Source organism: Rhamphochromis longiceps, linkage group LG10 (genome assembly GCF_057381845.1).
Source record: "Rhamphochromis longiceps isolate RC_006_pf linkage group LG10, R_longiceps_female_GT1.1, whole genome shotgun sequence".
Taxonomy (NCBI): Eukaryota; Metazoa; Chordata; class Actinopteri; order Cichliformes; family Cichlidae; genus Rhamphochromis; species Rhamphochromis longiceps.
The window spans coordinates 35,011,391-35,038,108 of NC_140566.1; the positions used below are offsets into that span (position 1 = coordinate 35,011,391).

The window sequence follows — 26,718 nt, forward strand, 5'->3', positions numbered from 1 at the left end:
TTTTGGTCTCAGTCACTAGTTTAAAGTCTTATTGAGTACAGCAATGATCACTTTGTAAGTTATGGTCTGATTGGAGTCAAAAAGGCTGCCAACTGTCCAATGACCATGCAGCATCCTTCAGTTTCATCTGTGCTTGTGGCGTCTGATTTCAAGCATGGTGACAGGAATAAAGGGGGGGTCATGATTTTAGAAACACTGTTTAATTGGAGCATAATATCAAGCTGGGATATTGATCTGGTCAATGTGTGTGTGTGTGTGGGGGGGGGGCTAGTTTCAATTCTCCAGGATGGCACATGAATACGTGCCATTGCCTGAAGGTTTGCTGTGTCTCCCAACAGTCTGAGGAGCATGGAGGAGATTCCAGCTGGCAGGCGGTTACCCTACGAGAGCTGGACAGAGCCATAGAGGGCCTTAACCCATCAGTGGGTCTGGTATATACTCTGTACAGGATGAGCATGCCCAGAGCTATAAAAGGAGCTCCAGCAGGCTGCTGGTGTGAATGTCTCTGACCAAACAGATAACTTCATGAGGGTGGCCTGAGGGTCCAATGTGCTCTTATGGCCCCTGTGCTCCTTTTTTGGCACTGTGGAGTCCGAATGGCATTTTGCCATAGAATACCAGAATTGGTGCCCTGTTCTTTTCATAGTGACAGCAGGTTCACCCTGAGCACATTCAGAGAAGCCACGCCTGTAACATCCTTCAGTGTGATCAGCTTGGTGCTGGTCAGTGATGGTCTGGGGAGGCATATCCATGTTGGGAGACACAGACATCCTCAGGCAACAACATCCTGAATGGCATTAGGTATCAGGGATGAAATCCTTGGACTCACTGTAAGACCCTGGGCTGATGGTTCCTGGTTTCCTCCTGGTGCATGAGAACGTCCGGCCTCATGTGACGAGAGTATGCAGGCAGTTCCTGGAGGATGAAGGAATTAATACCACTGACTTTCCCCTGCACTCGCCAGACCTTAATCCAGTCGAACACCTCTGGGACTTTTTAGTTCATCTGTCCAGGAGGTCAACGATGAGCTCTCCCTAAACATCCCTTGTCTCATTAGAAGCATGCCCCAACATTGTCAGGCATGCAAACAAACTGGTACTTTTTGGAGTTGCTTCAATGAAATTTCAGCAAAACGAACTAACCTGCCGTTGATTTTTCGGGTGTCTTTGAATTCAGCCCTCTTGATCATTTTATTTTCCATCAAACGATGTGACGCCCTTTAGTGCCGAACACGTTGCCCAGTCCATTTCAGTAGAGAGATCCTGCCTGATTTTTCTCCCATTGAGATTTTTTGAGCAGTGTATATTTGCTTGGACTACACCCTACTGTCTATTGGGGGCTCAGTGCCATTTCTCTCAATGCCATTGGATGGGAGCATCAATAGGGCCGGAGTTTGACTGTAAGTACAATTTTAATGTCCTTGTGACATAATCAACAGTCAACGGGACAGAAAGCGTACACTACAGACAGGCAGAGCTAAACATAAAAAGCAACATCCAATGGTGGTTAGAAAGTAGTCCAAAGTCCAACAAGCAGATGTAAGAACATCAAGTCTGGGACAAAGGCTATGTAAGCACACAGGATGTCTGTAGTTTCTCACTCCTCCAGGTCATGGTAGTCTCAAGAGCTTGAACAAAGAAAGCAGACGGACGTCTTTAAGTTTGTGGAGATGTTTCATCTTTAGCCTAAGATGCTTCTTTGGTTCTAAAAAAAGAAAAGGTGGAGAGTCAACTTCTTTGTTTGTGTGTCTCTTGTCTTTGGATCTAGACATTTAAGGGTTCTTTCGTGGTTTGTCTGTGTTTATGTCTCAGTCTGATGTCTTTCCCCCTTAAATCTAATCCTTTTTTCTCATTTAAATCGAATTGGTTATGAAACATTAATGGATAAAAAAAAAATTGATCCTGGACAGTAGGCTACTTTTCTTTAACTATATTTTTATTCTTCAACATGTCCTTTGTTTCATTTAAACATTTTAAAAATGTTGAACTTTTATCCAGCTCCGCTTTTCATGTGATCCATCCGAGTGCTGGCACAGTGAGGATGAAGAAGTGCTCGGATGTGTTGACCCCGAGCAGCAAGATAACAGGTGAGACTGACGCAAACGGATCTGATTTCCACTTCAGTGTTTGTTCTGCTGAGAGTTTAGATAAAGTGTGTGTGTGTGTGTGTGTGTGTGTGTGTGTGTGTGTGTGTGTGTGTGTGTGTGTGTGTGTGTGTGTGTGTGTGTGTGTGTGTGTGTGTGTGTGCTGTAACACACATAAAGTTAATATTTAGTGTTGTGAAATGCATCACAAATGTGCCAGAGACAGAGTGAGAGAGAAACCCGGGAGCAGCCTGCGAGCAGGACGCAGCTGCGAGGCACCGATTCGGCTTCATTCAGCACTGACTTTTTGTTTTCATCTTCATCTTCATCACCACCATCAGCCATGTCAGTTCTTCCTCTGCGGGTGAAAATGCTGCGGCAGGTCTGGAGGCTGAAGGGCGTCGTGATTCTCGTCTGCAGCCCGTTCCTCCTGCTGCCGCTCGCCGTCAGCACCACGGTGAGACGCTTCACTGACCAGTTTAACCCACCAGTTTACTGAGAGGTGACCAGTTCACTGAGCACTTTAACTAGTTTTCATGAACAATGACTGGTTAAAGTTACCAGTGAACCAATGTACAGGACAAACTCATTTTAACCTGTTAACTGACAAGTAACCAGTTATACTTCCAACTTTACTGAGTACTAGCTGTCCTGAATAACCATCTCACAGAGAAATGCTCGGGTTAGTACTAACTGGTGTAAATAACCAGTTTATGGCACAACAAAGAGTCAGTTTGGCAATGCAGCCTAAAAGTCCCAAACAGATCACCTCCAACCTACCAGTGTAACATAAGTGATCTAAATATCAAATTTGAAGAACGATGATTAAAATAATTTAATTACAAAATTATTATTTTCTGTTTTTTTTATTAAACTGAACACTAACCAGCTCTCCTCCATTCTTGCTACTGCTGTAGCTTCTGCCGACTTTGCTATTTGTGAACTAGTGCAGCATAGTTACAGGTTTAATGAGCACTTATTGGTCTAAATATTACCAAGAACAAACTTTCAACCAATCAGCACTCATCTAAGTAATCTGTTTAAATAATCAGTTTTCTGAAACAGTGACCAGTTCAAGTTATTGATTTACACTCCAGAGAACAAACCTGTTTAATGAAGCTGTTAATGAGAACCTGCCAGTTTAAACTGAGCAGCAACCAGTTTAAATAGCCAGTTTTCTGAGAAATTACCAACTCCAGTTAAGAGTTTACTGAGCAGTTTATTAACTAGTACATCCTAAAAGTTTCAGAGCGTGTTTGAGCAACCAGTTTAGTCTAAAGAGATCAAGTTTCCCGAACAATGACCAGTGAAAGTCACCAGTTTATCAGGACAGAGACGAAACTGGTTACATTCACCTGGTTTTGATCACTAACACATCAATAAGTGCTGTTTACAAGCGTTTGAGCACTAACCAGTATGAATGGCCAGTTTACTGAGACTGTAATGCAGCAGTGAACCAGCCTAACTGATGTCATACCCGTGTGTGTTTAAAATGACCAGTTTTCTGTATGATTAGTTAAAGTTAGCAGTTTAGTGAACACGTGAATAAATACCAACATAAACTCAGAGTGTGAAAGAACCTCTACGATCGGACAATCAGCCTTGTGTCGCTGTTTCATCATCGTTTTCTACTTTATTTTGATCTCAGTTTTACACAAGCATAGGTGTCAAACTCTGGCCCGCGGGCCAAATGTGGCCCGCAGCCTAATTACATTTGGCCCTCGAAGCCACACCAAATTACTATCAGAGCTGGCCTACTGCTATACAGCTAATATATATATTGTTTAGTATTAAGCTTTGCTTGTTCCATATTCAGTTTTCCAGCAAAACGTGTCCATAAGAAAAGATTCATTCTTATATCAGGAGGAAGATTTTGTTTTTCAGTAAATATTAGCGTTAGCCCGCGACCTTGTTCCAGTTGTGAATTTTGGCCCACTGTGTATTTGAGTTTGACAGCCCTGCACTAAAGTGCCTTTTACTCTTTACTGGGTTTGATTTAGAAACCAAGGTCAAAATGAAGACACGGGAGGTAGCTAATATTTTGCTCTCCTCAGGTGTATTAGTTAACCTTAGTTAGTTAACCTTTGAACCTTTGTTCTGATTTGCGCTCAGCGTGAGCTGAAAAACAACAAACAGCAGATTTTCTGGAAACGCTGAAGTTTTGTAAAAGTGTTCACAGCAGAGGCGTTCCTAATAATCTGCTCTCAGATAAGAGATCATGAAAGTTTGGAATAACTGCAGCTGTGTGTGTAATAGAAACAGTGTCTTTGTTTTCCTGTCACTGGCCGTTGTGAGCTCGATGCTTCGGTGATGAATAACCTGAGCGCTGTGCTGATGTGCAGCCGCTGCGTGTTTGCACAGCAGCTTCTTTCACAGTTTCTTGTCACTGATTGACAAACAGACTGCAGACGGTCTGAAAGGTCACGGAGACGCTCTCTGAAAACACAGAGTGCATTTCTACAAACCTGAGAAGACTTTGGGGGGTTTATTTAAACTCATTTGAAAATGATTTCACACTGTCGTGTATTTCACACTCCAAACAGCTCGTCCACTTTGCAGTTTTTAGGCGTTTTCGTGGATTCCTGGTAGTTTTTCGCAGCAGCTCTTCGTCACTCACACAGCAGTCAGTCCGGCCTTTGCACAGGGCAGCTGGACTGTTGGCAGGTCGAAGGCTGCTTGGTGCCCGATGTGATCAGGACTGATGCAATCAGATTATTAGAGATTAGGCCAACCAACAGCAGGGGAGCTGAGGGAGGTGAGAATAGAGCCAATGAGTTGAATCTGTTTTTCAATAGATTCGACACCACAGTGTCTGCTCCCACCCCCACAACCTCACCTGCAGTCAGCCTGGAATCCAGAGCCACACCACTGTGCCAGCCTCTCTCTTCACATGTTGCCTCCTGTGAGATTCCTGACACCCCTCCCCCACCCATCACCTTCACTCAATACCAGGTTGAGATGCAAATGAGGAGACTTCACTCAGGCAAGTCTGCTGGACCAGACGGAGTGAGTCCCCTTGTCCTCAAGACCTGTGCCCCCCAGCGGTGTGGAGTCTTTCATAAACTGTTTATGCTGAGTCTGAGTCTGCAGAGGGTCCCGGTGATGTGGAAGACATCATGCCTCGTCCCTGTACCAAAGACGCCACGTCCCAGTGGCCCCCAGGATTACAGGCCCGTGGCACTGACCTCCCACATCATGAAGACCCTGGAAAGGCTCATCCTGGACCAGCTGCGACCCATAGTAAGACCACATCTGGATCCCCTTCAGTTCGCTTATCAGCCTCATCTCGGAACTGAGGACGCCATCATCTACCTGCTCAATCGTGTCTACACCCATCTGGACCAGCCGGCGAGCACTGTGAGGGTCATGTTTTTTGACTTTTCCAGTGCTTTCAACACCATCAGGCCGACCCTCCTGGGTGATAAGTTAGCAGCGATGCAGGTGGATGCTTCTCTGGTGTCCTGGATTGTTGATTACCTGACAGGAAGACCACAATATGTACGTCTCCCACAGTGTGTGTCTGACAAGGTGATCAGCACCACAGGGGACTGTCCTCTCCCCCTTCCTCTTCACCCTCTACACCACAGACTTCAGCCACTGCACAGAGGCCTCCATCTTCAGAAGTTTCCTGATGACTCTGCGGTGGTTGGATGCATCAGCAGGGATGATGAGACAGAGTACCGGGCTGTGGTCGGGGGGTCAGTGTTGACATTGTGGAGGACTATAAATACCTTGGAGTACACATTGACAATAAACTGGACTGGGCTAAAAACACCACAGCACTTTACAGGAAGGGCCAGAGTCGTCTCTATTTTTTGAGGCGACTGAGGTCCTTCAACATCTGCCAGAAAATGCTGAGGATTTTCTATGAGTCTGTTGTGGCCAGTGCTATTCTCTATGCTGTTGCATGCTGGGGGAGCAGGCTGAGGGTCGCAGATGCCAACAGACTCAATAAACTGATCCGTAAGGCCAGCAATGTTGTGGGGATGGAGCTGGACTCCTTCAAGGTGGTGTCGGAGAGGCGGATGCTGTCCAAGATAAAGACAATGTTGGATAACACCTCCCACCCACTCCATGACACGCTGGTCAGTCACAGGAGCACGTTCAGTGAGAGACTGAGATTACCCATGATGCACCACTGAACGACACAGGAAATCTTTCCTGCCTGTGCAACTCATCCACTTAACACACTGTATACTGCAACAGCTACACGTTTCTTTTCCAGCTATTTATTAATGAGTGACTTGTGTATGTATGTGTATATATATCTATATATTGTACTATTCTTAGTTAGCGTATTGTCTGTCTTGTCTTAATGTTGGTTTAAAATGGAGCACTGTAACAAAAAATAATTTCCCCCAGGGATCAATAAAGTATTCTGATTCTGATGATTCTGATTATAAAATCCCTCTAAAGATTGAATTAAATTGTATTTATATACTGCTAATGTACAACAATGATGTCACCAAACATGATATTATCAGATAAAGAAATATAAAGAAATTACAATATCTGAGAGACATCCTCTATCAGCAGTACGTGGCAAAGGTGAGGAAGAAGAACCCAGTTTTGACAGGAAGAGACGTCCAGCAGAGCCAAGGGGCAGGAGGGGCGGCCGTCTGCAGCTGGAAAGGAGAGAAAAGAGGAGAAAGGCTCAATGCATCATGGGAAGTTCCCAAACAGCTAATAACTGCCAGAGGTTTCTTCCTGTTAAAAGGGAGTTTTTCCTTCCCACTGTTGCCAAAGTGCTTGCTCATAGAGGGTCATATGATTGTTGGGCTGCACCTCCTCAGCACGCCAAAGATCCGGGTCACACGGCACCAAGTTGTTAAAATCTCCCAATTCTTTTAATCTTTGGGCTGAAGGAAGGACAATACTCGGTGTATAAATGCTCAATCAACAATTCTTTATTTCCATACAATTCAACAATCAGAGCATTACAGCGTCCGGACGGGAGAGATGCCTGCAGAGGGTCAACAGCATGTCTCAAAATGGTAGCAACTTTCACAGACTTTTATAGCTAGTAACAGCCCCCCTCCTTGTCCTAAAAGCTGCATCTTCACATGTTTTTCTAATTCTTAGCGAGCCTGGCTCCTGACCTTGCCTCCCTGTCTTTCTGTGTGAAGTAGGAAGGGGGGTAAGGAATGTGGTTTTATCTCTTCTCCCCAGACACCAAGTCCCCTGCTTACAACCTTCTTCATATGATTCAGCAATAAAACATTTCAAGAAAACAGTGTAAGACATTCACAGCCGATCAAGGATACAGAGTAATGCACACTTTATCTAATGAACTACAAAATGATTATGTTTCTTTTATTCAAGAGTATAATAAAGACTAAACTACATACATAGCACACCATCAGAACTAAAGGATAATATATGGCCTACAGCTGTTAACCTAATTTACTACATTGACTACTGGTCATAAAATGGCATATGTTTAACTACTAGTCTCAACACTCTGTATCTATGAAGCGCCTTGAGGCGACTTATGTTGTGATTTGGCGCTATATAAATAAAATTGAATTGAATTGAACAGAATAAATAACGAAGTCACCTGATCACAGGACTAAAACCTTTATGAAAGCTTGGAGGGTGAATGAATGAATCAGTCCTCTGAAATACAACATCTGGATGTAAAGAAATAACATCTGGTGTGGGATGTAAAGCTGCTATTGGGGAAACAAACACAACGAGTTAATGAAAACACAACGAAGGAAATCCTTAACCAGTGACAGCAGGGTCCACGTCTGAGACTTTAGTCACGTTTCCCAGACTTGCTCACAGTGTTATTGCAGGTTTCATTGTCTTTCACTTTGTTTGGACTCAGTGGGTCCTGTCAGCAGACTCCCAGCAGCCTCTGGGGCTCTGCTCATAGAAAGAAATACAATCTTTCCCCTCATCGTCACGCACTCTTCCCCCGTCTCCTCAGAATTACAAGTTTCCACCAGCTCGATGTATGGAGGTGGGTACAGTACTAGTAAATCCTGACACGTGTTGGGTTCAGCACCTTAAGCCCTCTGAGTCCTGATCAACACATCTCCTCTTCTACAACAACAACTTCAACGTGTTTTTACAGTTTTGGGTATCGACAGGCTGGAAAGTGAAAAGAGCGTCACGGTTTAAACCTGACAGCTTAGAGGTGTGTGATCCTGCTCCAAGCCTCAGTTAGACAGAGTTTGGTTAGATTAATAGACTCGAATAGAATAGAATAGAATAGAATAGAATAGAATAGAATATCCCTTTATTGTCATTGCCCATGTAACACAGTTGTGGGTGCTCCACACCAACTGTGCCAGATTAAACAATAAATAGTAAAACAGCAAGAATAAATAAAAAACTGAGAAATACATACAAATATATTTAATATTTAAATGTCATTCAGACACAAAAGCAAGAAGAGAGCCGAAACATTTCTATTTGATAATTAAGCCTTTGATTCATCTGCTGACTCTGTGCAGCAGTGTCAGAAACGACTACAGCAAAACCATAGATACTAATTTCCTGTGCGTTTGTTCCAAAAACAAGGCTGGAAGTGAGGTCATGTCACAGCACACACTCTATTTTCCAAAATATTTCAGTGTAAAAAAAATAAAAAATTACTGTATTACAAACCATTCCTACCATTTTGTGGCTAAATGGACCTCAGTAAAGAATAGTAAGGTGCTCTGAGAGGTCCCGTGGGGTAGAAGAGCACGTTTACCTTTTAAGTCTGTGTGTTGGAGAGCCAGCCATCCACCCAGACCTCCTCCCTTGGGGGAGGGGGGTGTAAAGTAAGCTTACATAAATATCATCCTTGCTGAGCTCAACATGTGCAGTGAAACTGGACTGGATGTTTTCTGTTGGCAGCAAAGTGCTGGATGAATTTTCTTTTGTCACAACGAAAGACTCAAAAAATGCGAGTAACATTTTACTAATACACAGAGAAGAAAGCTAATTGCAAAAACGTGGTCTGAGCGCTAGCACGCTACTGCGTAACACGTTACACCTGTGAGATCAGTCACGGTTACACGTGTCCGTTTGAAGCATCTGTCTGAAAGTTTTGTCTGTTTGTTTGTTTGTTTGTTTGTTTGTTTGTTTGTTTGTTTGTTTGTTTGTTTGTTTGTTTGTTTGTTTAACCATCATTTATTCTGCAGAAGCTTAATAACAGCCACTGGAGCATTAGCGCCCTCTGCTGTATTATACGAACACTACGTTAGTGCATTGAAACACCCATTTGTTCACATCTTGTGGATGTTGTGTTAAAGCTGCAGGTTTCAGGTTACATTTTGACCTGGACGTGTTTTCTGATGTGTGCATAGGAGGCAGCCTGTGCTTATGTCATAGCCCTCATGGCGGTATATTGGTGCACGGAGGTGTTGCCGCTGGCGGTGACAGCGCTGCTGCCAACCATCCTGTTCCCAGTCCTGGGCATCATGGAGTCCAAAGAAGTAAGACCGTGCACATACACATCGTATACTACATCTGGTACTACAACTTTACATGTACATTTATACAAATAATGATACCGAATTATCAAACTGATTTTTTTTTGTCCTGCTGCATGCTAACTTTGTATTTCCATTATTTTGTCTCCTCCTTGTTTTTGTCCAGGTGTGTATGCAGTACCTGAAGGACACCAACATGCTGTTTGTCGGGGGCCTGATGGTCGCCGTAGCCGTCGAGCACTGGAACCTCCACAAACGCATCGCGCTCCGGGTGCTGCTGATAGTTGGAGTCCGACCTGCCCTGTGAGTCAGCTGAACCTAATCTGTCCCCACAGGGCTGCAGTGGAAGCCGATCACTTCCCCTGTTTCTCAGGCTTAATCCAATCCCTTCCCCTCACAGGTTGATGCTGGGGTTCATGGGAGTGACGGCCTTCCTGTCCATGTGGATCAGCAACACGGCAACCACCGCCATGATGGTTCCCATCGTCCAGGCCGTCCTGGATCAGCTCCACAGTAACGTAGACCCTGAGCATTCGGCCAAGAGTAAGAACAGGAGTGAGGCACTACCTCAGGAGCATCAGGAGAAAACCATCAGCATCCTTCAAGCTGTTAACCCAAACATGATGGAGATAGGTACGATGTAGGCTTCTGGCATATAGCTACTTTCTAACCACATGGAAGCGATGCCAGAAAAAGCATTCCTCTAAGGTACTGATAAAGTACTAAACGTACTGCATTACAAAGACAGTGGAGCACCTGTCAGGTTGGTCTATCACAGACTACATGCTAGCAGTTTTGTGAGACAGGTTTTAAAGTGGCCTTATTCTGCCTTTCCTTATTTTCTCTCATTTAACAGAACATTGAGGTAGTACAGGTGCTGCCCCTCAGCAGGCTTCCAAAAAGTGAGCTGTTAGAGAGGGTGGCCTTCAAGAGACGCTTATTTCAGACTTACCATAAATTGAGGGGGTGCATGAGTGGTCAGAATAATAACTGTGAATCACGAGGAAACTCTGGTCAAGACCCTGAATACAAAGTACAGAATAGGTCCTCGTTCAGGGAAACAGTCAGGCTGAGTCTGATAAAGTTTGCTTGAATGAAAGCATTAAAGAAAGGAAAGAGGAAGAAAAGTCACTTTGGTATTGATGTGAAAACCCTAAACATGTCGTCACTAACACTGCATGAGACAGCTCAAATATTCCTCTGTAGTCTGACCCCGAGGTATTAACTTATAGGTTTGTTTTCAGGTCTGAATCTATCAACCCAAACTCAAGGCAACTCAGAGAAAACCAGAGACCTACAAGACAACATGTTGCCTGAGCATAAAGTGGTGTCACTGGGTCAGATGGATACAAAGGAGATTGTCAAACCAGCACCACAAGACAAACCTCCATCAGACAGCAGCAGCAGTCCCGGTAAGTCCACAGAGGCAAGGAAACCTGACATCTATGGGAAACAGACAGATGAGCAGATACAGAAATCACCTTGAAGAAAAAGCTGTAATCAAACGTTTTTGTTTCTGAGTTAAGTGAGTCACAACCTTTGGACCAACTGTCCAAATGGCTGAAGTAGCCTGAGGGAGGAATGCTTGTTCTGTCACTGTTAAAGAAAAGAAGGTCATCGAAGGAATCGTAGGGCCTCTCAATATTTGCAACTTCAGAATGTTCCAAACAAAATGCTAAAGTTGTGCCGCTGTATAAAACCGGGGATAGACGCCACTTCACAAATTACAGGCCTGTTTCTTTACTACCACAATTCTCCAAAATCCTAGAAAACCTGTTTAATAAACGATTAGACAAATTCTTAGATAAATATAAATTACTCTCTGACAATCAATATGGATTCAGATCAAAAAGATCAACATCTCTGGCATTAATTGAATCAATTGACGAGATTACAAGTGCTATAGATCAGAAACAGTATGCAGCTGGAGTATCTGTGGATCTCAAGAAAGCATTCGACACAATCAATCATGACATATTAATTAATAAACTGGAACGGTATGGGATCAGGGGGGTTGTACTGCACTGGTGAAAAATTATTTATGTAACAGGAAACTATTTGTGAAGCTGGGTGTCCATTCCTCATCATGCTTGTGGTGTTCCACAAGGCTCTGTACTGGGTCCAAAGTTATTTATTATTTATATAAATGATATTTGTAAGGCATCTGATATATTAAAATTAGTATTATTTGCAGACAACACAAATATTTTCTGTTCTGGGGGGAAAATAAGGAGCTGCTGGATACAATTACATCAGAAATGTGCAAAACTGAAAAATGGTTTAACAGGAACAAACTATCGCTAAATCCATCCATCCATCCATCCATCCATCCATCCATTCGCTACCTCTTATCCTTTTCAGGGTCGCGGGGGGCGCTGGAGCCAATCCCAGCTGTCTCGCTAAATCTAAGTAAAACTAAAATAATCGTATTTGGGAATTCCCTTAGAAAGGCACAAGTGCAGATTCATATAGATCAGGGGTCCCCAATCCCAGTCCACGAGGGCCGGTGTCCCTGTAGGTTTTAGATCTCACCCTGGGTCAACACACCTGAATCACATGATTAGTTCATTACCAGGCCTCTGGAGAACTTCAAGACATGTTTAGAAGGTAATTTATCCATTTAAATCAGCTGTGATGGATCAAGGACACATCTAAAACCTGCAGGGACACCGGCCCTCGTGGACTGGGATTGGGGACCCCTGATATAGATGGTGTGGAACTGAAAGAGTACTTGAACATAAGTTTCTTGGTGTGATTATAGATGATAAATTAAACTGGAAGTCTCATATAAATCATATACATAACAAAATTTCAAGAAGTGTCTCAATCTTGAGTAAAGTAAAACACATTCTGGACCACAAATCACTCCACATTCTCTATTGTTCCCTGATTGCACCGTATTTGAATTACTGTGCAGAGGTTTGGGGCAATACTTACAAATGTTCGCTATCATCAATCTTTATATTACAAAAAAGGGCCATAAGGATAATTCATAAAACTGGTTACAGAGATCATACAAATCCACTATTCTTAAAATCAAAAATTCTAAAATTCACAGATCTGGTTCATTTTCTCACTGCACACATTATGTATAAAGCAATAAATAACCTGCTTCCTGACAATATTCTAAAAATGTTTTCTAGAAGGGAACGGGGACACAATTTGAGGGGGGAATTAAATTGAAAACATCCTCGTATCCGTACAACATTAAAAAGTTTCTGCATCTCTGTGTGTGGAGTGAAGCTGTGGAACAGACTAAGTAAAGATATGAAGCAAAGTCCGAGGATGGCGCAGTTTAAACAGCGGTTTAAGGATGTTGGTTTTTACAGCGTACAGGGAGGAGGTGGAGATCTGAGCGGCTGTTCTTGTCCAATACTTTCATGTATCATATCTGTAGGTTGTGTATCCTTTGAGGTGTTACTGGGGTTATTGAAAATGTGTATATAAATGTGTATGTATATATGTATATATGTATGGGATTATATGAGCTTATGCTTCTTCCTGCTCCTTTTTGAACATGAAAGTTATTTGTAGTTGTGGTTGCTCGTTTTCCTTTTGTTTTGCTTTGTTTCTATGTTGTTGTACTTTTTCAACATGTTCACAATAAAGATTTAATCAATCTATCTAAATGAGTCCAAATCAGAAATAAAGAGTCAAACATAACGTGGAGAATACATTCAGATAAATGTGAGTGTTCGCTCAGTAGCTGTTGTGGGTAATAGGTTCATTGGTTAACACTGTTAACTGTTTTCAGCGGTCGTGACCGTGGAGAGCAACTTCTGTCAGATGGAGCTGGAGGAGCTGAGTGACGTGGAGGAGGAGACGAGGAGGATGAGTAAAGGCCTCCTACTGTCGGTCTGCTACGCCGCCAGCATCGGAGGCATCGCTACCCTGACAGGAACCGGGCCAAACCTGGTCCTCATCGGACAGATGAACCAGTACGAACTCACAGCAACGGCACCCACATCATGTGACCACGTGTCCTGTGAGGCCTGACTCTCAACTTCCTGTTTCTTCCTCGCAGGCTCTTCCCTCAGAACGGTGACGTGATCAACTTTGCCTCCTGGTTTGCCTTTGCTTTCCCCACCATGGTGCTAACGCTGACCCTGGCCTGGTTCTGGCTGCAGTTCCTCTACGTGGGCTGCAAGTAAGTCATTCACCAAAACACAACCCCAACATTACTGTGACATCTCCCACAGCTCCCACAGCTCCCACAACTCAACTTTACAGTTACAAACATGATTGGGTTTTTTTGCTTTTGTGCACCACAGCCTGAGGAAGACGTGGGGTTGCGGTGCGGTCAAGTCGCAGAAGGAGCGGGCAGCATACCAGGTCATCAGGGACGAGCATTCCCGTCTGGGACCCATGAGCTACGGAGAGTTCAGCGTTCTGGCACTTTTCATCCTCATGGTGGCGCTGTGGTTCACACGAGACCCGCGCTTCATGGACGGCTGGGCGACGCACATGTTCAACTCCAAAGCTGAGTGAGTACCAGCGAAACCTTCATGAGTGCTCGCTGCTGAAGCTGTTTTAGTGTTTTGGGCGGTTCAGAGAGCGGCGCAGACCAAACCCAAATCAGTCACGTCCTCGTGCGTGGCTCCGCCCAGATCTCCACCGCCATCTCAGCCTTTTAATAAAGCAGACTAACTGAGACTCTGAGGGCCCAGCCTCCTCGGCCAACGAGCTGTGACCGGCAGGTCACTGACACCTGCTCATCCAGTGTTACCCGCTCGGCCGGGTCGGCGAGCTCTCGGCTTTAACAGCGCTCAGGGTCGGAGGGTCTGCTGCAAGCTTTCTGCCAGTGTTACTTTAGCAGCAGGAAGCTGTAACCAGGCGACGAACATCACCCAACAGAATAACATCTGAGTTTCACACAGGAGCCGCTCTATTGGTCAGATAGTGTCATTAAAAAAAGACCAGATTACTTCCTTTTTAAATTACGTCCTGTTTTATTTCCAAGGTGTGTTTTTTTTAAAATGCACTTTTCTTGTTCTGGTTCATGTTTTTAGATGAATCTGCCTCTCCACGTTATCGTAACAACTTTCTAAGCTTGTAGTTTATTCATTTGTTTATTGTGTTAAATGAAAATATAAGAATTTGGATTTAAGTCTCATTTTCAAACTGAAAGTAGATCTTTTGTGAAGCACTGGAATGATCCTTTAAAGGGGTGTTTTGAGTTTTTTTGAGCAGAAACTCTGAGGTCCAACTTTCACGTGTTCGTCTCTGTTCCTGCAGTAATGTGAGATGGAAAGAAAGGGCCTGCCTCGGGGCAAACTCCCAGAATAAACAGGACTCAGAAGCGAGGAACAAACACTGGACGTGTCCTGGGTACAAATGCTGGACTTTAGTGTCACAGCTGCAGCTTTGACCCGTGTTACACAAATGCAGGAGGCATGAACTGAGCTCACCTCCACACCGCACATCGGGCCTAGTTAGTCTGATTTTTCTTTCAATTAAATGTTATTATCTCAGCTTTTATTATTCAACCCTTTCAGCAGCATTTGCATGATTAGTTTTTGTGAATTAAATTTTAGTGTATCAGCTGGTGATACTGGACTCACTGGTTTCCAAATTAGGTTAACCATGTATTTAATCCATTAGATTATATTAATAGTTAGAAGCTTTTCCGTGTAGTCGGTTCTTTGCCTGCAGCTGCGACTCTGACGCCTGCACAGTGTTCGTGTTGTTGCACTTTGCAGAGTTTCTGCGTTTGAGAAAACGTCCAGAACAAAATCACAGAAACAAGCAGCAGCCTGAGGGTTGTCACGTTTATTTGCTTCGCTTCTGCAGTATCAGAAATCATATATGTCTGACTGTATGTGAGTATAGCACAAGCTCATAAATAAGGAAGCAGAGTCTGTCTGTCTGACTCATACAGGAAGATTTTTAATCTGTAAATGTATGTTTTGTAACTCTGAGACGTTAAAGTTGACTTTAAACCCCGACCAGCACCACCACAGCTAAACACACATGCGTATTTAACCATGTGGGAAATTGGCAACACATGACATGACTTTCCTGTTCATTCATAAACTCCCGGTGGGGTCACATGACCAGCGAGAGTAGCGCAGACGTCACGCATCGACCTGTTTGTTTCTGTCGTGTTGTTGTTAAGGCCGAGACGGGAAATAAAAAAATCCTCAGTTTCTGAGAAAAATGTGAGATTTAACACGTAAACAGAAACATTTAGAATATTCAAAAACATCAATAATCAGTTTAACTGAGAAATACAACAGCTTTGGGGGGGTTTTCTTGTCACTGAATTCACAGTTTAGTCCCATCAGAGCGTTTTTCTCTTTGGAGCATGAATGTGGAGACAAAGTCTTGAAGAAGCTTCCAGAAACCGTGAGCTCGTGTTCAGAGCTTTCATCATAAAACACGTTAAAATGAAGAAACAGCTGGATGGCAGATGTTTGCCCTCTGTGGACTGAAGCTTTAGGGTTTTGTTGGAAAGCTTTTTCAGACTTTTTCCGATTTTTCTCCGAGCGGTCGCAGTTCTGGATGTTACTGAGCATCAGTTTGCAGGTTGCTGATGAAGCGAAGGAGCATTAGCCTTCAACTTTTCAGCAAAGATGAAAAATATCAATATGCTCCCAAAGAAACCTGCGAGTCAGCAGGTCTGTGTCCACCGATGAAGGCTGCAGGAAAAGCTCATAATTATTTTTATTATTGTCATTATTTCTTAGACATGAGGACTTTTTAACTCCCTCTTCCGTCTTAAGTGAAAGCCCTTCAGCTGTCATTGACTCTGTTCACCTCCCGTCTAATATCGACCGCTGAGTTCGTGAGAAGGAGTTTCACCACAGCCGGAGGTTTGGTATTTGCACACACTCAGTGACCATGCAACCACTGGGTTTATGTTTCTACATCCACCTCCTGTGAGCTTTGTACTTTTTGACCTTTTAGGGGTTTCAGTTATTTGAAATACTGATTTGGAGACAGGAAGCAGGCCGTGCCCTGTGCCTGGTAACATCTGTGTGGAAGCAGTCAGCTGCAGGCAGACTCTGAGATCTGAATGTCTTGTTTTCACTGAAGGAAAATTCCTTTGTTGCTGCACAGTCATTGATGACGTAGTTCACTGTAGATATTTATTATAGTTATAGTTACTGAAAATAGTTGCTGCTCATGTTATTGTCAGGCTGTGACATCAGCTGAGGGCAACTGCACGTCGACTGTAAACCTGTGTAATCAGGAAACATTTCAAAATCCTCTGTTTGCACAAACCAAAGGTCCAAGGTAACCAAAACTAGACCCCTCCCCCTTCAACACCAGGTCAGGTGATTTGGCTCCTGTGTCTGACCCAGACCTGAGTTCAAAGTATTGGTTATTGTTTATAAGTCATTAAATGACCTGGACCCTGAACACACAGCTGGGATGTTTCATGAATACAACCCTGGGATCAGGCATTCACCTGCTATGCTGTCACATCTTCTCCTCGGCAGATTTTAAACAGAAGCTGAACAGTGTTCCTCTTTCAAAGCCCCGTGACCGACTGTAGTGTTTAGAAGGTGCTAGAACCTGTTGCTTCAGTCGCAGGAAGCAGCAGGAGGCTCCGAGTTTTGTTATTCCTGTTACAGAGAATCTTATTTGCACTTTGACCGTGACATCGCGTAATGAGTCAGTGAATAAGCATAACCATTTTGCAAAAGCTACCATGGTGATCTTGCCAGATTACAGCACAGCCATTAGAGTCCCAGATGTTCGACTCAACATAACTCTTTAAGGCTTTAATCTTCCCGAACCACCTGTGGTCTTTGGAAGTGACAGTATCTAGTTTGTTGTTTGATGCTGAGTGGATGAAAGTAGATCCTGCATTGAGCTCTCTCTCTGTGTCTGCAGGTTCGTCACAGATGCAACCGTTGCCTTGTTTGTTGCTGTTTTATTGTTTGTTCTTCCCTCCGAGCCGCCGCGATACCTCTGCTTCTGGAGGCGCTCCGACACAGGTACCACAAACACACAACATGTGGATGGGACACAAAGGCAATTTATGTTCGTGATTTAAATTGTTCGTTTGATCCAATTAGAGTCTCAGGTCTCTCGAGGCCCCGCCCCTTCTCTGCTCACCTGGCAGGTGACTCAGAAGAAGATGCCCTGGAATATTGTCCTGCTGCTGGGAGGCGGCTTTGCTTTGGCCAAAGGCAGTGAGGTAAAACCTTTGAAGAGTAAACAAGGACCAATAAGACAAATCGCTCCACCAAGTGCACCACAAGGCTTTTTTACTACATCAGCCTTGATTTATAGTTGCTGACACTTCAAAGACATTTACAGATTCCGGCCTTCTGTTACATTCTTTTATGCAGCCTTAGTTTGTATATTTTTAGAAGGAATAAACTAAAAGTACATTTTGAATAGCCAAGAGAACAACACAACTAAGACTTTGTGAGTAAATGAAAATGACGCTTCTGCTCTGTATGGGCACAGTGCAGATGGTTTGATGAGATTAAGTAAATCTTATATATATTTTGGAAAAGTGAAGACACCAGATGGAGTTTTCATTCAAAGTAAAGACCACAGAGAAACCTTTGCTTTCAGACTCAGACTGAAGTCCAGCTTTTTCTTGTTGGTTTTTCAGGAGTCGGGTTTGTCACGTTGGCTCGGTGATCAGATGACGCCGCTCCACTCAATCCCTCCATGGGCCATCGCCATCATCCTCTGCCTGCTCGTTGCCACCTTCACTGAATGTGCAAGCAACGTTGCAACAGCAACTCTCTTCCTGCCCATCCTGGCTTCCATGGTACCAAAAACACAGCCAGCACAGACTATATTTGTTATTTGCAGATGTTCCTACAGATGTTTCATATCATAAGGTGACAGAGAACAGAAGGAGCTTCACCCTTGAACCACTGACAGACTTTTATTATGATACATCTAAACAGGAAGTGTTGAAATGTAACAGGAAAAAAGCCACTGAAGCCAGTTTATGGGTAAAGTTGATGACTCTGTTGTTTTCCCAACCCAGTCCCAGTCCATCAGCTTGAACCCTCTGTACGTGATGATCCCCTGCACCCTCAGCGCCTCCTTCGCCTTCATGCTGCCAGTGGCCACTCCACCCAATGCCATTGTGTTTTCCTCCGGTTTCCTCAAAGTGTCCGACATGGTGAGTTCTTCATTTCTTCCAGTTGGAAAGAAATAATCATTCTGATTCATTATGTCATCATAGCCCCCCCCCCCCCCCCCCCCCCCCCCCCACTGTGCCCCCTACAGGCAAAAACAGGGGTGGTGATGAATATCATCGGCATCGGCTGCATTAGTCTGGCCATCAACAGCTGGGGTCGGGTCATGTTTTCTCTGGACACTTTCCCCTCGTGGGCCAACGTCACTGCACCCGTATAGGAGCAACATCCTCCCACATCTTTATTTATGCACATAAAGACCTTTTCAGATTTGATCTTTCAGCTCCAGCATCTGGCATTTCCCAGCCAGGAGTTTGTTTTTTATATTCGTGTTACACCCACAAGAAACATCATCTCGATTTTGTTGTTTGTGTCATTGTGCGTGTACACGTTCTAGTAAACTGTCTACAAAGTAGTAATAATGGCAATTAATGGACTTCCACACACAAGCAATGTAGTCGACGTTACCTTTGGTGGATTGAAAAACTAGATCTACCTTTATATGTTTGTACAGATGGTGTAAGAGAAATACACACAAACTGAGGTCACAGTATTCGTTCTTAGTGTCTTTAAAGCAATCTTAGGGCCAGACAACAGTGACAATAAGTCCCCAAGTTTTAAATAGATTCTCAAAATGTTTTCTGAGCTGGACTGTGGACTCTAACTACAAACATTCACATTCCTGTTGACCCTTTAATTTAAAAAAAGAACTCTTCAGTGATAATAATAATAATAATGGATTGCATTTATATAGCGCTTTTCAAGAACCTCAAAGCGCTTTACAATTCCACTATTCATTCACTCTCACATTCACACACTGGTGGAGGCAGCTACAGTTGTAGCCACAGCTGCCCTGGGGCAGACTGACAGAAGCGAGGCTGCCATATCGCGCCATCTGGCCAACACCAGTAGGCAAGTAGGGTAAAGTGTCTTGCCCAAGGACACAACGACCCGGACAGAGAGCCCAGGGATCGAACCGGCGACCTTCCGGTTACAGATGCGATTCCCAACCCCCTGACCCACGGTCGCCCTAGCCACGATCTGTCAGTGCGCCCCAGGGCGGCTGTGGCTACAATGTAGCTGCCATCACCAGTGTGTGAATGTGTGTGACTGGGTGGATGACTGGATGTGTAAAGCGCTTTGGGGGCCTTGGGGACTAGTAAAGTGCTATACAAATACAGGCCATTTTTACCATTTTACCATATTGATGAAAATTTAACAGCTGAAAGAAACCTGAATTTCAACAAAAAAAAATCACCGGCTTTTAATTTGAAACATCTGCAGAAAGCTGACTGTCAGTGGTGTAATATTATTTTGTTTAAAGGCAGTGAAACAGAAGAAGCTGTGAAGAATGAGAGGATGAAAGCACAGTGTGAGGAATGCGAGGAAACCACGGAAACATGGAAGAAGTTTAACAGAGGGTGAAAACAGGATGATTATAAAACACTTAGTGTTGTCTGTAAGAACCATGTCATTTAAAATTGTTCTTTTTGTTTGAAGTCCTGATATTTATTTGCTCATCATAAATGTGTGAAACTGCTTGTTAGCAGGCTGCCACCGGGCTCTGTTCCAGGTCTGCAGTTTATGTTAATGAGACTGATTCTTCTGCAGATGATGCTGTATTAAAACTTTCTTCCAGATTGCTGGTCTTTTATTTTCTTTGTGATTATTTCACTGTTGGAGGACTGACTCTAGCACAGCTGCAGCAGAACTGTACTGACTGGGAAAATTCCCAGTGAAGAAACTATTTTCCCTGTGAACTGGAATTATTTGAGCATAATTACTAAATATGTTTCGCATTTTTAAGGTTCATATTTAAACATAATAACACCATTTTTATGCGAGCTGATGAGTGTTCTGTACATACATGACGTTTCAGAGTTTTGTACCATCTTGTTGACAGTTTTATTTCATATTAATAAAAATTGATCTTTAAATGCAGCTTTTGTAAATTCTGCTGTTTTTTTTTTTAAACAAAAATCTTCCAAAATGAACTAAAGTTAGAACAGAAACAAACAGAAGCTTGGACTTGATGTCCAAAACGTCTGTTTTATATTGAAGTGATATCAGCTGAAGTTTAACTGATGCCAGTGTAGCTGTTGCTGTTCTGAGAGTCTATTGTGCAAGTGGTGTGATATGCCCATGTAGAAAGGACGGCACTGCAACGCTGGACTTGCCCTTACTCTGGGCTCCCTCTTTATTCTGGCAACTGGTACAAAGAAAACAGCACACAGTCTTCATTAACAATCTGCAAAGCAACTGCAACATTCAGTTCACCAGCTTGGGAGTTTTTTTCCTTTTCCAAACATAACACTTAACAAATGACTAAGATATATTTATACAACACAACATCAACAAAATCTTTCTTTTAAAAGTTCTAGCTGAAACCAAACTTGTGATCGTATAGTAGCAATATTATTTATTTATTTTTCTCCTTTTTCCTAACCAACAACAACAATAACATATAAAAACAGCTTTTCTATTATAAAACAATCATCATTGTTCATCATTTTTTTTCCTATACAACAGCATCGATTAAAACTTATACTTAACAGCGCCTACCTGGTACAAAGAAAACAGCACACAGTCTTCATTAACAATCTGCAAAGCAACTGCAACATTCAGTTCTGTTAAAAAGAATTAGAACAATCACAATCTCATAGAGAAGCATTAGAGCTGAGTGCAAGTCAAAAAGCACCCGACTAGCTAACGAGTATTAGCTTAGCATGCTAACTAAAAATGCTACTCGTGAATAAAGTTACTACCCATGCATCAAAATGCCTGTAACTTTCGGGATACATGCTAGTACTGCTTACAATCAAAATACATGTTGACAATTACCACTATGAGGGTGTTTTCATTAATACAATTACAAAATTGACAACAGTATCGCTCACTAGCACCTACCACCAGCTTGGGAGTTTTTTTCCTTTGCTGAGGCATGCGCTGTGCAGCAATTTGGAACCTTAACAGTTGCAGTTGCTGTGTTTGTCCACCAGGTGGCTCCAACTATTCACAAAGCACATCAATTTTGAGGAAATTCATTAAGCTATTTTCTAACTCTGTTACATCCACCCCCGCAGAATTTCACTCAAAATTAAAGATGCACAACCCACAGCATCCACCAAAATCAACAAAACAAAAGAGAAACCCAAAAGAAAACAGACCCGACATGGTTATATAGACACACCAACTCAAGAAGTATCCCCAAAAGGATGAAGCAGAGTGAGCGGCGCCAACTCACTACCAGCTCCTGGATGCAGGATGCCGTCTACACCCCACACAAACCATGCCCCACAGAAAAAGAAATGTCCCCGCATCGGGACCGAAGTTCAAACATGGTGGTGCAATGGAAAACCAGAATGGAACAAAGAATACACCAAACTGGAAACCACAATGTAGAAAATAAAAAAAACTTACTGAAAAGCCTGACGTAATGACTTAGAGACTTTGCCAATCATCTGACTTGCATCATTAACAACCTCTTGAGTGGACATTACATGGAGCAACCGATTGACTGGTTTGACAATGCGTCCAAAACGAGATCTGACTGGTTGTACATCGCCAGGACCAGAGTGGGTGGAAGGCGTGAGTTGTCTGTTCCCTCCCTGAGTGATAGTCGAGGGGGCCGATAAGCAGTCTCGTTCAGAGGTCACTGAACCGGCTTGATGGTGCAAATCACTCACACTCTCAGGCTCATCAGCCATGCTCAAAACATGACCAGAGGGCTCAGCGCCCTCACAGCTGTCCGAACGTGCAGCCGACAATTTGTCAACCCATTGCCGAGTTCTGTTCACAGAATCCCCACTCTCTGAGAAAGACAGCAATCCCGTCGCATCCATGGCATCGCCAGATCCAGCTTCAGAAGAAGACTGAAAGGTGCGATCTGCATGACTGTCCACGTCCACAGGCAAGAAGTTAACAAGCATCAACAGGTTACGGTGCACAACCCTCTCCTGTCCAGTGATAGGATTCTTGATCACATATGTGTGAGTAGCAGGTTTCACACCAACGACAGTGTATATGGTGGACTCCCACCTGTCTGCTGTTTTTCGCTTCCCTCTCTCACGTCTGTTGGAAACCAGGACTCTATCACCCGTAGCGATCAAGTTCCCCTTCACACGGCGGTTATAGAGCTCAGCCTGACGTCTCTGTTCTTTGTCAACATGTCCTTGAGCAATAGCCATTGCCTCTTGAAGATCCTTTGTCAGGGACACCACGTAGCTATCATAACAACCGATTTCAGGATCTTTCAGTATGTTTTTGAACAGCACATCAACTGGAAGACGGGGGACCCTACCAAACATGAGATAGAAAGGAGCGTAACCTGTTGTCTCATGCACAGTACAGTTATACATGAATGTCAGGGTCTGGAGGCGCCGGGGCCAGTCGTGTTTCGCATCAGGAGGGAGGGCACGAATCATGTTGCCCAGTGTCCTGTTAAAACGTTCCACACTACCGTTGCCCATTGGATGGTACGGCGTCGTCCGAGACTTCTTCACACCAGCAACCCTGAGCAATTCGGCAACCAGCTGACTTTCGAATGATGCGCCCTGGTCAGAATGGACCCTCTCTGGGAATCCATAAATGCAGAAATACTTGTCCCAGAGTTGCTTCGCAACCTGTTTAGCAGACTGATCTCGGCAAGGGAAGGCCTGGGCCATCCTAGTAAAATGGTCTGTCACTACCAGCACATCAACAGGTTTCTTGTTAGAATCCTCCGCAGTCCAAAAATCAATGCACACAATTTCCAAAGGTGCAGATGTCTTGATACTCTCCAGGGGTGCCCTCCCCTCAGGATCAGCTGCCTTACCAATGACACACCGCTGGCATTGTCGCACATAATCCTTCACATCTCTGTCAATGTGCGGCCAAAAGAACCTCTGGCGGGCCAGACACAAGTTCCTAAACTGCCCCTGGTGGCCAGCATTGTCATGTGTGCCATGGAGGACCTCGGGTTTAAGGGCATCAGGAACAACAAATTGGTATCTCTTCTTCTTGGAGACCTGATCCCTAGATACTCTGTAAAGGACACCATTACACATCGTCAGTTTGTCCCAGTGTTTAAGGTACCTAATGACCATGGCACACTCACTGGATCTTTCCCTCCGGGAAGGTCGACGGCCACGTTCCACAAAGTACAGCACTCTGGAGAGGACGGGATCCCTCAACTGCCCCTCACGAAGCTCACCCTCAGAGAACACAGGTTGAGCATCCGTTGCAGGGAGAAGTAGCTGTGGAAGCTGTTGGAGGATGTCAACAGCACGCGTTCTGGCACCCGACTCCCAAAGGGTATGTGTCTCAAAGATGGCAGAGACCTCTTCTTTAGTCAAGGACTGGTTCTTAGCATGCACCGACACATTAGGCTCCTCCTCGACCTGGCCATCGAAGAGATGTCGACTGGAGTTCGACTGTCGAAATGCCTCCTGTACTGAGCCAACAGAGATGGGAAGAGCTTCTCCAACTAGGTTGCTATAGGGACAGCAGAGCAACCTCTCTCCGACAGCAAACTTCACAAACGGTCGACGGCTTAGTGCATCTGCGACAATGTTCTTAGAACCAGGGACATATTTGATATCAAACTCGTAAGATGCCAGCTTCGCCACCCACCGCTGCTCACAGGCGTCCAGATGAGGTTTAGTCATAATGTGTGTAAGTGGATTATTATCAGTCCACACCGTGAAGGCATGTCCCTTGAGCCAGTGGCTGAACTTGTCACACACAGACCATTTCAACGCAAGGAATTCAAGGCGATGAGCAGGGTAATTACGCTGGGCACGGGAAAGGGATTTACTGGCAAATGCAACTGGTCTAGCCACAAAATCACCTTCCTGAACTTGTGAAAGAACTGCTCCCAGCCCATCCAAGGAGGCGTCGGTGGACAAGACAAAAGGGCGAGCAAAGTCAGGATGGGCCAAAACTACTGAGGACACCAAAGCAGCCTTCAGATCCTCAAATGACTGTTGATGATCATGTGTCCAGTCAGTAGGTGTCAGCTTCCGAGATTGCATAGCACGGCTCACACGTGCCCGCCCCTTGCGCTTCTGCTTCTGGCCAGACAGAAGGTCAAAGAGGGGCCTTGCCAAGGCAGAGCAATTGGGCACAAAATGCTGGTAATAGTTCACCATCCCCAGAAATGATCTGACACGGGACTGTGACGGGGTGATCCCATCAGGCTCCATTAGGTCCGCAATGGTCATATTGCTGACAGCCTCGACCTTAGCAGGATCTGTGGACACACCAGACTCATTAATGATGTGCCCGAGGAATTTCATCGTCCTCCTGAGAAGCCAGCACTTCTTTGGGGCCAATTTCAGGTTGTTTTGGCGAAGTCGGCTGAAAACCATTTCCAATCTCTCCAAAGCCAACTGCTCAGATGGTGCAAAGACCAACAGGTCATCAAGGTAGCACAGCAGGCTGAGGAAATTTTGATCGCCAAAAATGCAGGTCATCATTCTCATGAAGCTGGCTGGGCTGTTGCACAAACCCTGAGGGAGGCGGTTATACTCGTACAAACCCATGGGTGTTGTGAATGCAGAGTATTTGCGATCCTCCTCATGTAGCGGCATGTTATAGAAGCCAGAAGTCAAGTCCATCGTGCTAAAAAACGCATTGCCACCAAGGGCTGCCAAGCAATCAGCTTGATGTGGCAGGGGATGAGCGTCCTTTAGCGTCCGCCTGTTGAGCCATCGAAAATCGGTGCACACTCGCAAGTCGCCATTTCTCTTCCACACAAGGACAAGAGGTGAGGCAAACTCACTAGTAGACTTCCTGATTATGTCTCTCTCCTCCATCTCGTTAAGAACCTGGCGGAGCTTGTGGTATTCGGCAGGAGGCACACGCCTGTAGGGGAGACGAAATGGCCTGTCATCTGTCAGTCGAATCCTGTGTACAAAGCCCTTAGCCTCACCACAGTCCAGATGATGGCGGGAAAAGACATCTTGATAATTGACCACAAGGTCAGCCAACTTTTCTTGCCAGTCCGATGACACATCACAGGATTTCAGGTCCAGGTCACCCAGGCCAACACGGTCCAGCCTCCCCTGTACAGTACCAACATCCACTGTGGGTACAGATGTCCCAGTGGGCTCTGTACGAGTAGACTGTTGACTGAGCTCTGGAACCTCCATATCCTCCAATGCAAGGCAGGTGTAGACATCAGCAAGCTTGGCATTCCTCCGCAGAATAACAGGGTTGTCTGTGACATTAAGGAACTTGAATGGGACCCACCTGTCTCCCCAGAGAGGAGTCACCACTCTAGCGACCATGATGCCCCTGGGTGCAGAGCGAGAGGTGGTTGGCTCAGTAACTACAGTAGAGCCGGGAGATATCTTAACATCTTTCGGAAGTTTCCCCCATACAAGAAACTCACTGTTACCTGGCAGGGTGACAGCCCTGTTGCACCTGACTGTGCCCACTTTGTCTGGTATCTCAGTACCAGACCAGCGTTCCAGGCCAGCAAGCAGAGAGAGGAACTGTTCAAGTTCCTGATGCCCTGAACGCGACATCGAAACTGCCTCCCAGTAGCTTGCATCTTTCTTGAACTGACGGATTAAATGTCTGATGACATTCGAGCCAACTATTAAGTCATCTTGTTGATTCTCAACAACAAAGGTTGGAACCAAGATACGACACCCATACACTTCCATGTCAAGCTCCACCACTGATTTAGGCTTCACTCGTACACCACCACAGCCAACAAAAACAACAGTGGGCGCCCCCTGATTTCTCAAATCAATAGCACCAGCAGCAGCAAGCCTCTGCAGCGCTACTTCACTCAAAGAACAGGCCATTGAACCACTATCCAACATAGCACCAAGGGATGACTTGCCTCCGATTGTAACAGGAGTGTAGAACAGGCTGTCACTGCTGCTGATTCTCTGTGTGTCCTGAAAAATAACTCTCTCAGACTTGTCTAAGTCCTTTACATTGTCATACAGTTCTGCTGCATCATGTGTGTGGGAGTGTTCTTCATGACCTGTACAGCCTCCCTCAAAGCACAGGTCGTCTAGTTTCCCTGGGCATTGTCACCCGTAGAGGCCCCATTGGCACACGAGCGACGTGTGTGACCGGGCTGAAAGCATGTGAAACAGAG

At 44.6% G+C, this 26,718-nt stretch overlaps 2 protein-coding genes across 3 annotated transcripts; one reads left to right on the forward strand and one right to left on the reverse strand.

Moving 5' to 3' along the window:
• The first annotated feature begins 2,294 nt into the window (after nucleotides 1-2,294).
• LOC146661324 (Na(+)/citrate cotransporter-like) lies at nucleotides 2,295-19,445 on the forward strand. The gene is made up of 13 exons (XM_085421420.1): nucleotides 2,295-2,540; nucleotides 9,385-9,513; nucleotides 9,677-9,813; nucleotides 9,911-10,143; nucleotides 10,755-10,922; nucleotides 13,265-13,448; nucleotides 13,535-13,657; nucleotides 13,782-13,994; nucleotides 17,350-17,453; nucleotides 17,535-17,656; nucleotides 18,083-18,244; nucleotides 18,470-18,607; nucleotides 18,715-19,445. The coding sequence occupies exons 1-13, from the start codon at nucleotides 2,295-2,297 to the stop codon at nucleotides 18,841-18,843; spliced, it is 2,088 nt and encodes a 695-aa protein (XP_085277546.1). The 3' UTR covers nucleotides 18,844-19,445.
• Nucleotides 19,446-20,715: 1,270 nt separating this feature from the next.
• Nucleotides 20,716-23,514, reverse strand: LOC146661325 (uncharacterized). 2 transcript variants are annotated; one of them, XM_085421421.1, is made up of 2 exons: nucleotides 21,186-23,514; nucleotides 20,716-20,832 (listed from the first exon to the last, which is right to left on the reverse strand). In XM_085421421.1, the coding sequence occupies exon 1, from the start codon at nucleotides 23,285-23,287 to the stop codon at nucleotides 22,040-22,042; it is 1,248 nt and encodes a 415-aa protein (XP_085277547.1). In that variant the 5' UTR covers nucleotides 23,288-23,514; the 3' UTR covers nucleotides 20,716-20,832; nucleotides 21,186-22,039. The 2 variants fall into 2 exon arrangements, with proteins under 2 accessions (XP_085277547.1, XP_085277548.1); XM_085421422.1 differs by lacking the exon at nucleotides 20,716-20,832 and having other exon boundaries at nucleotides 21,186-21,250; nucleotides 21,531-23,514.
• Nucleotides 23,515-26,718: the final 3,204 nt, after the last annotated feature.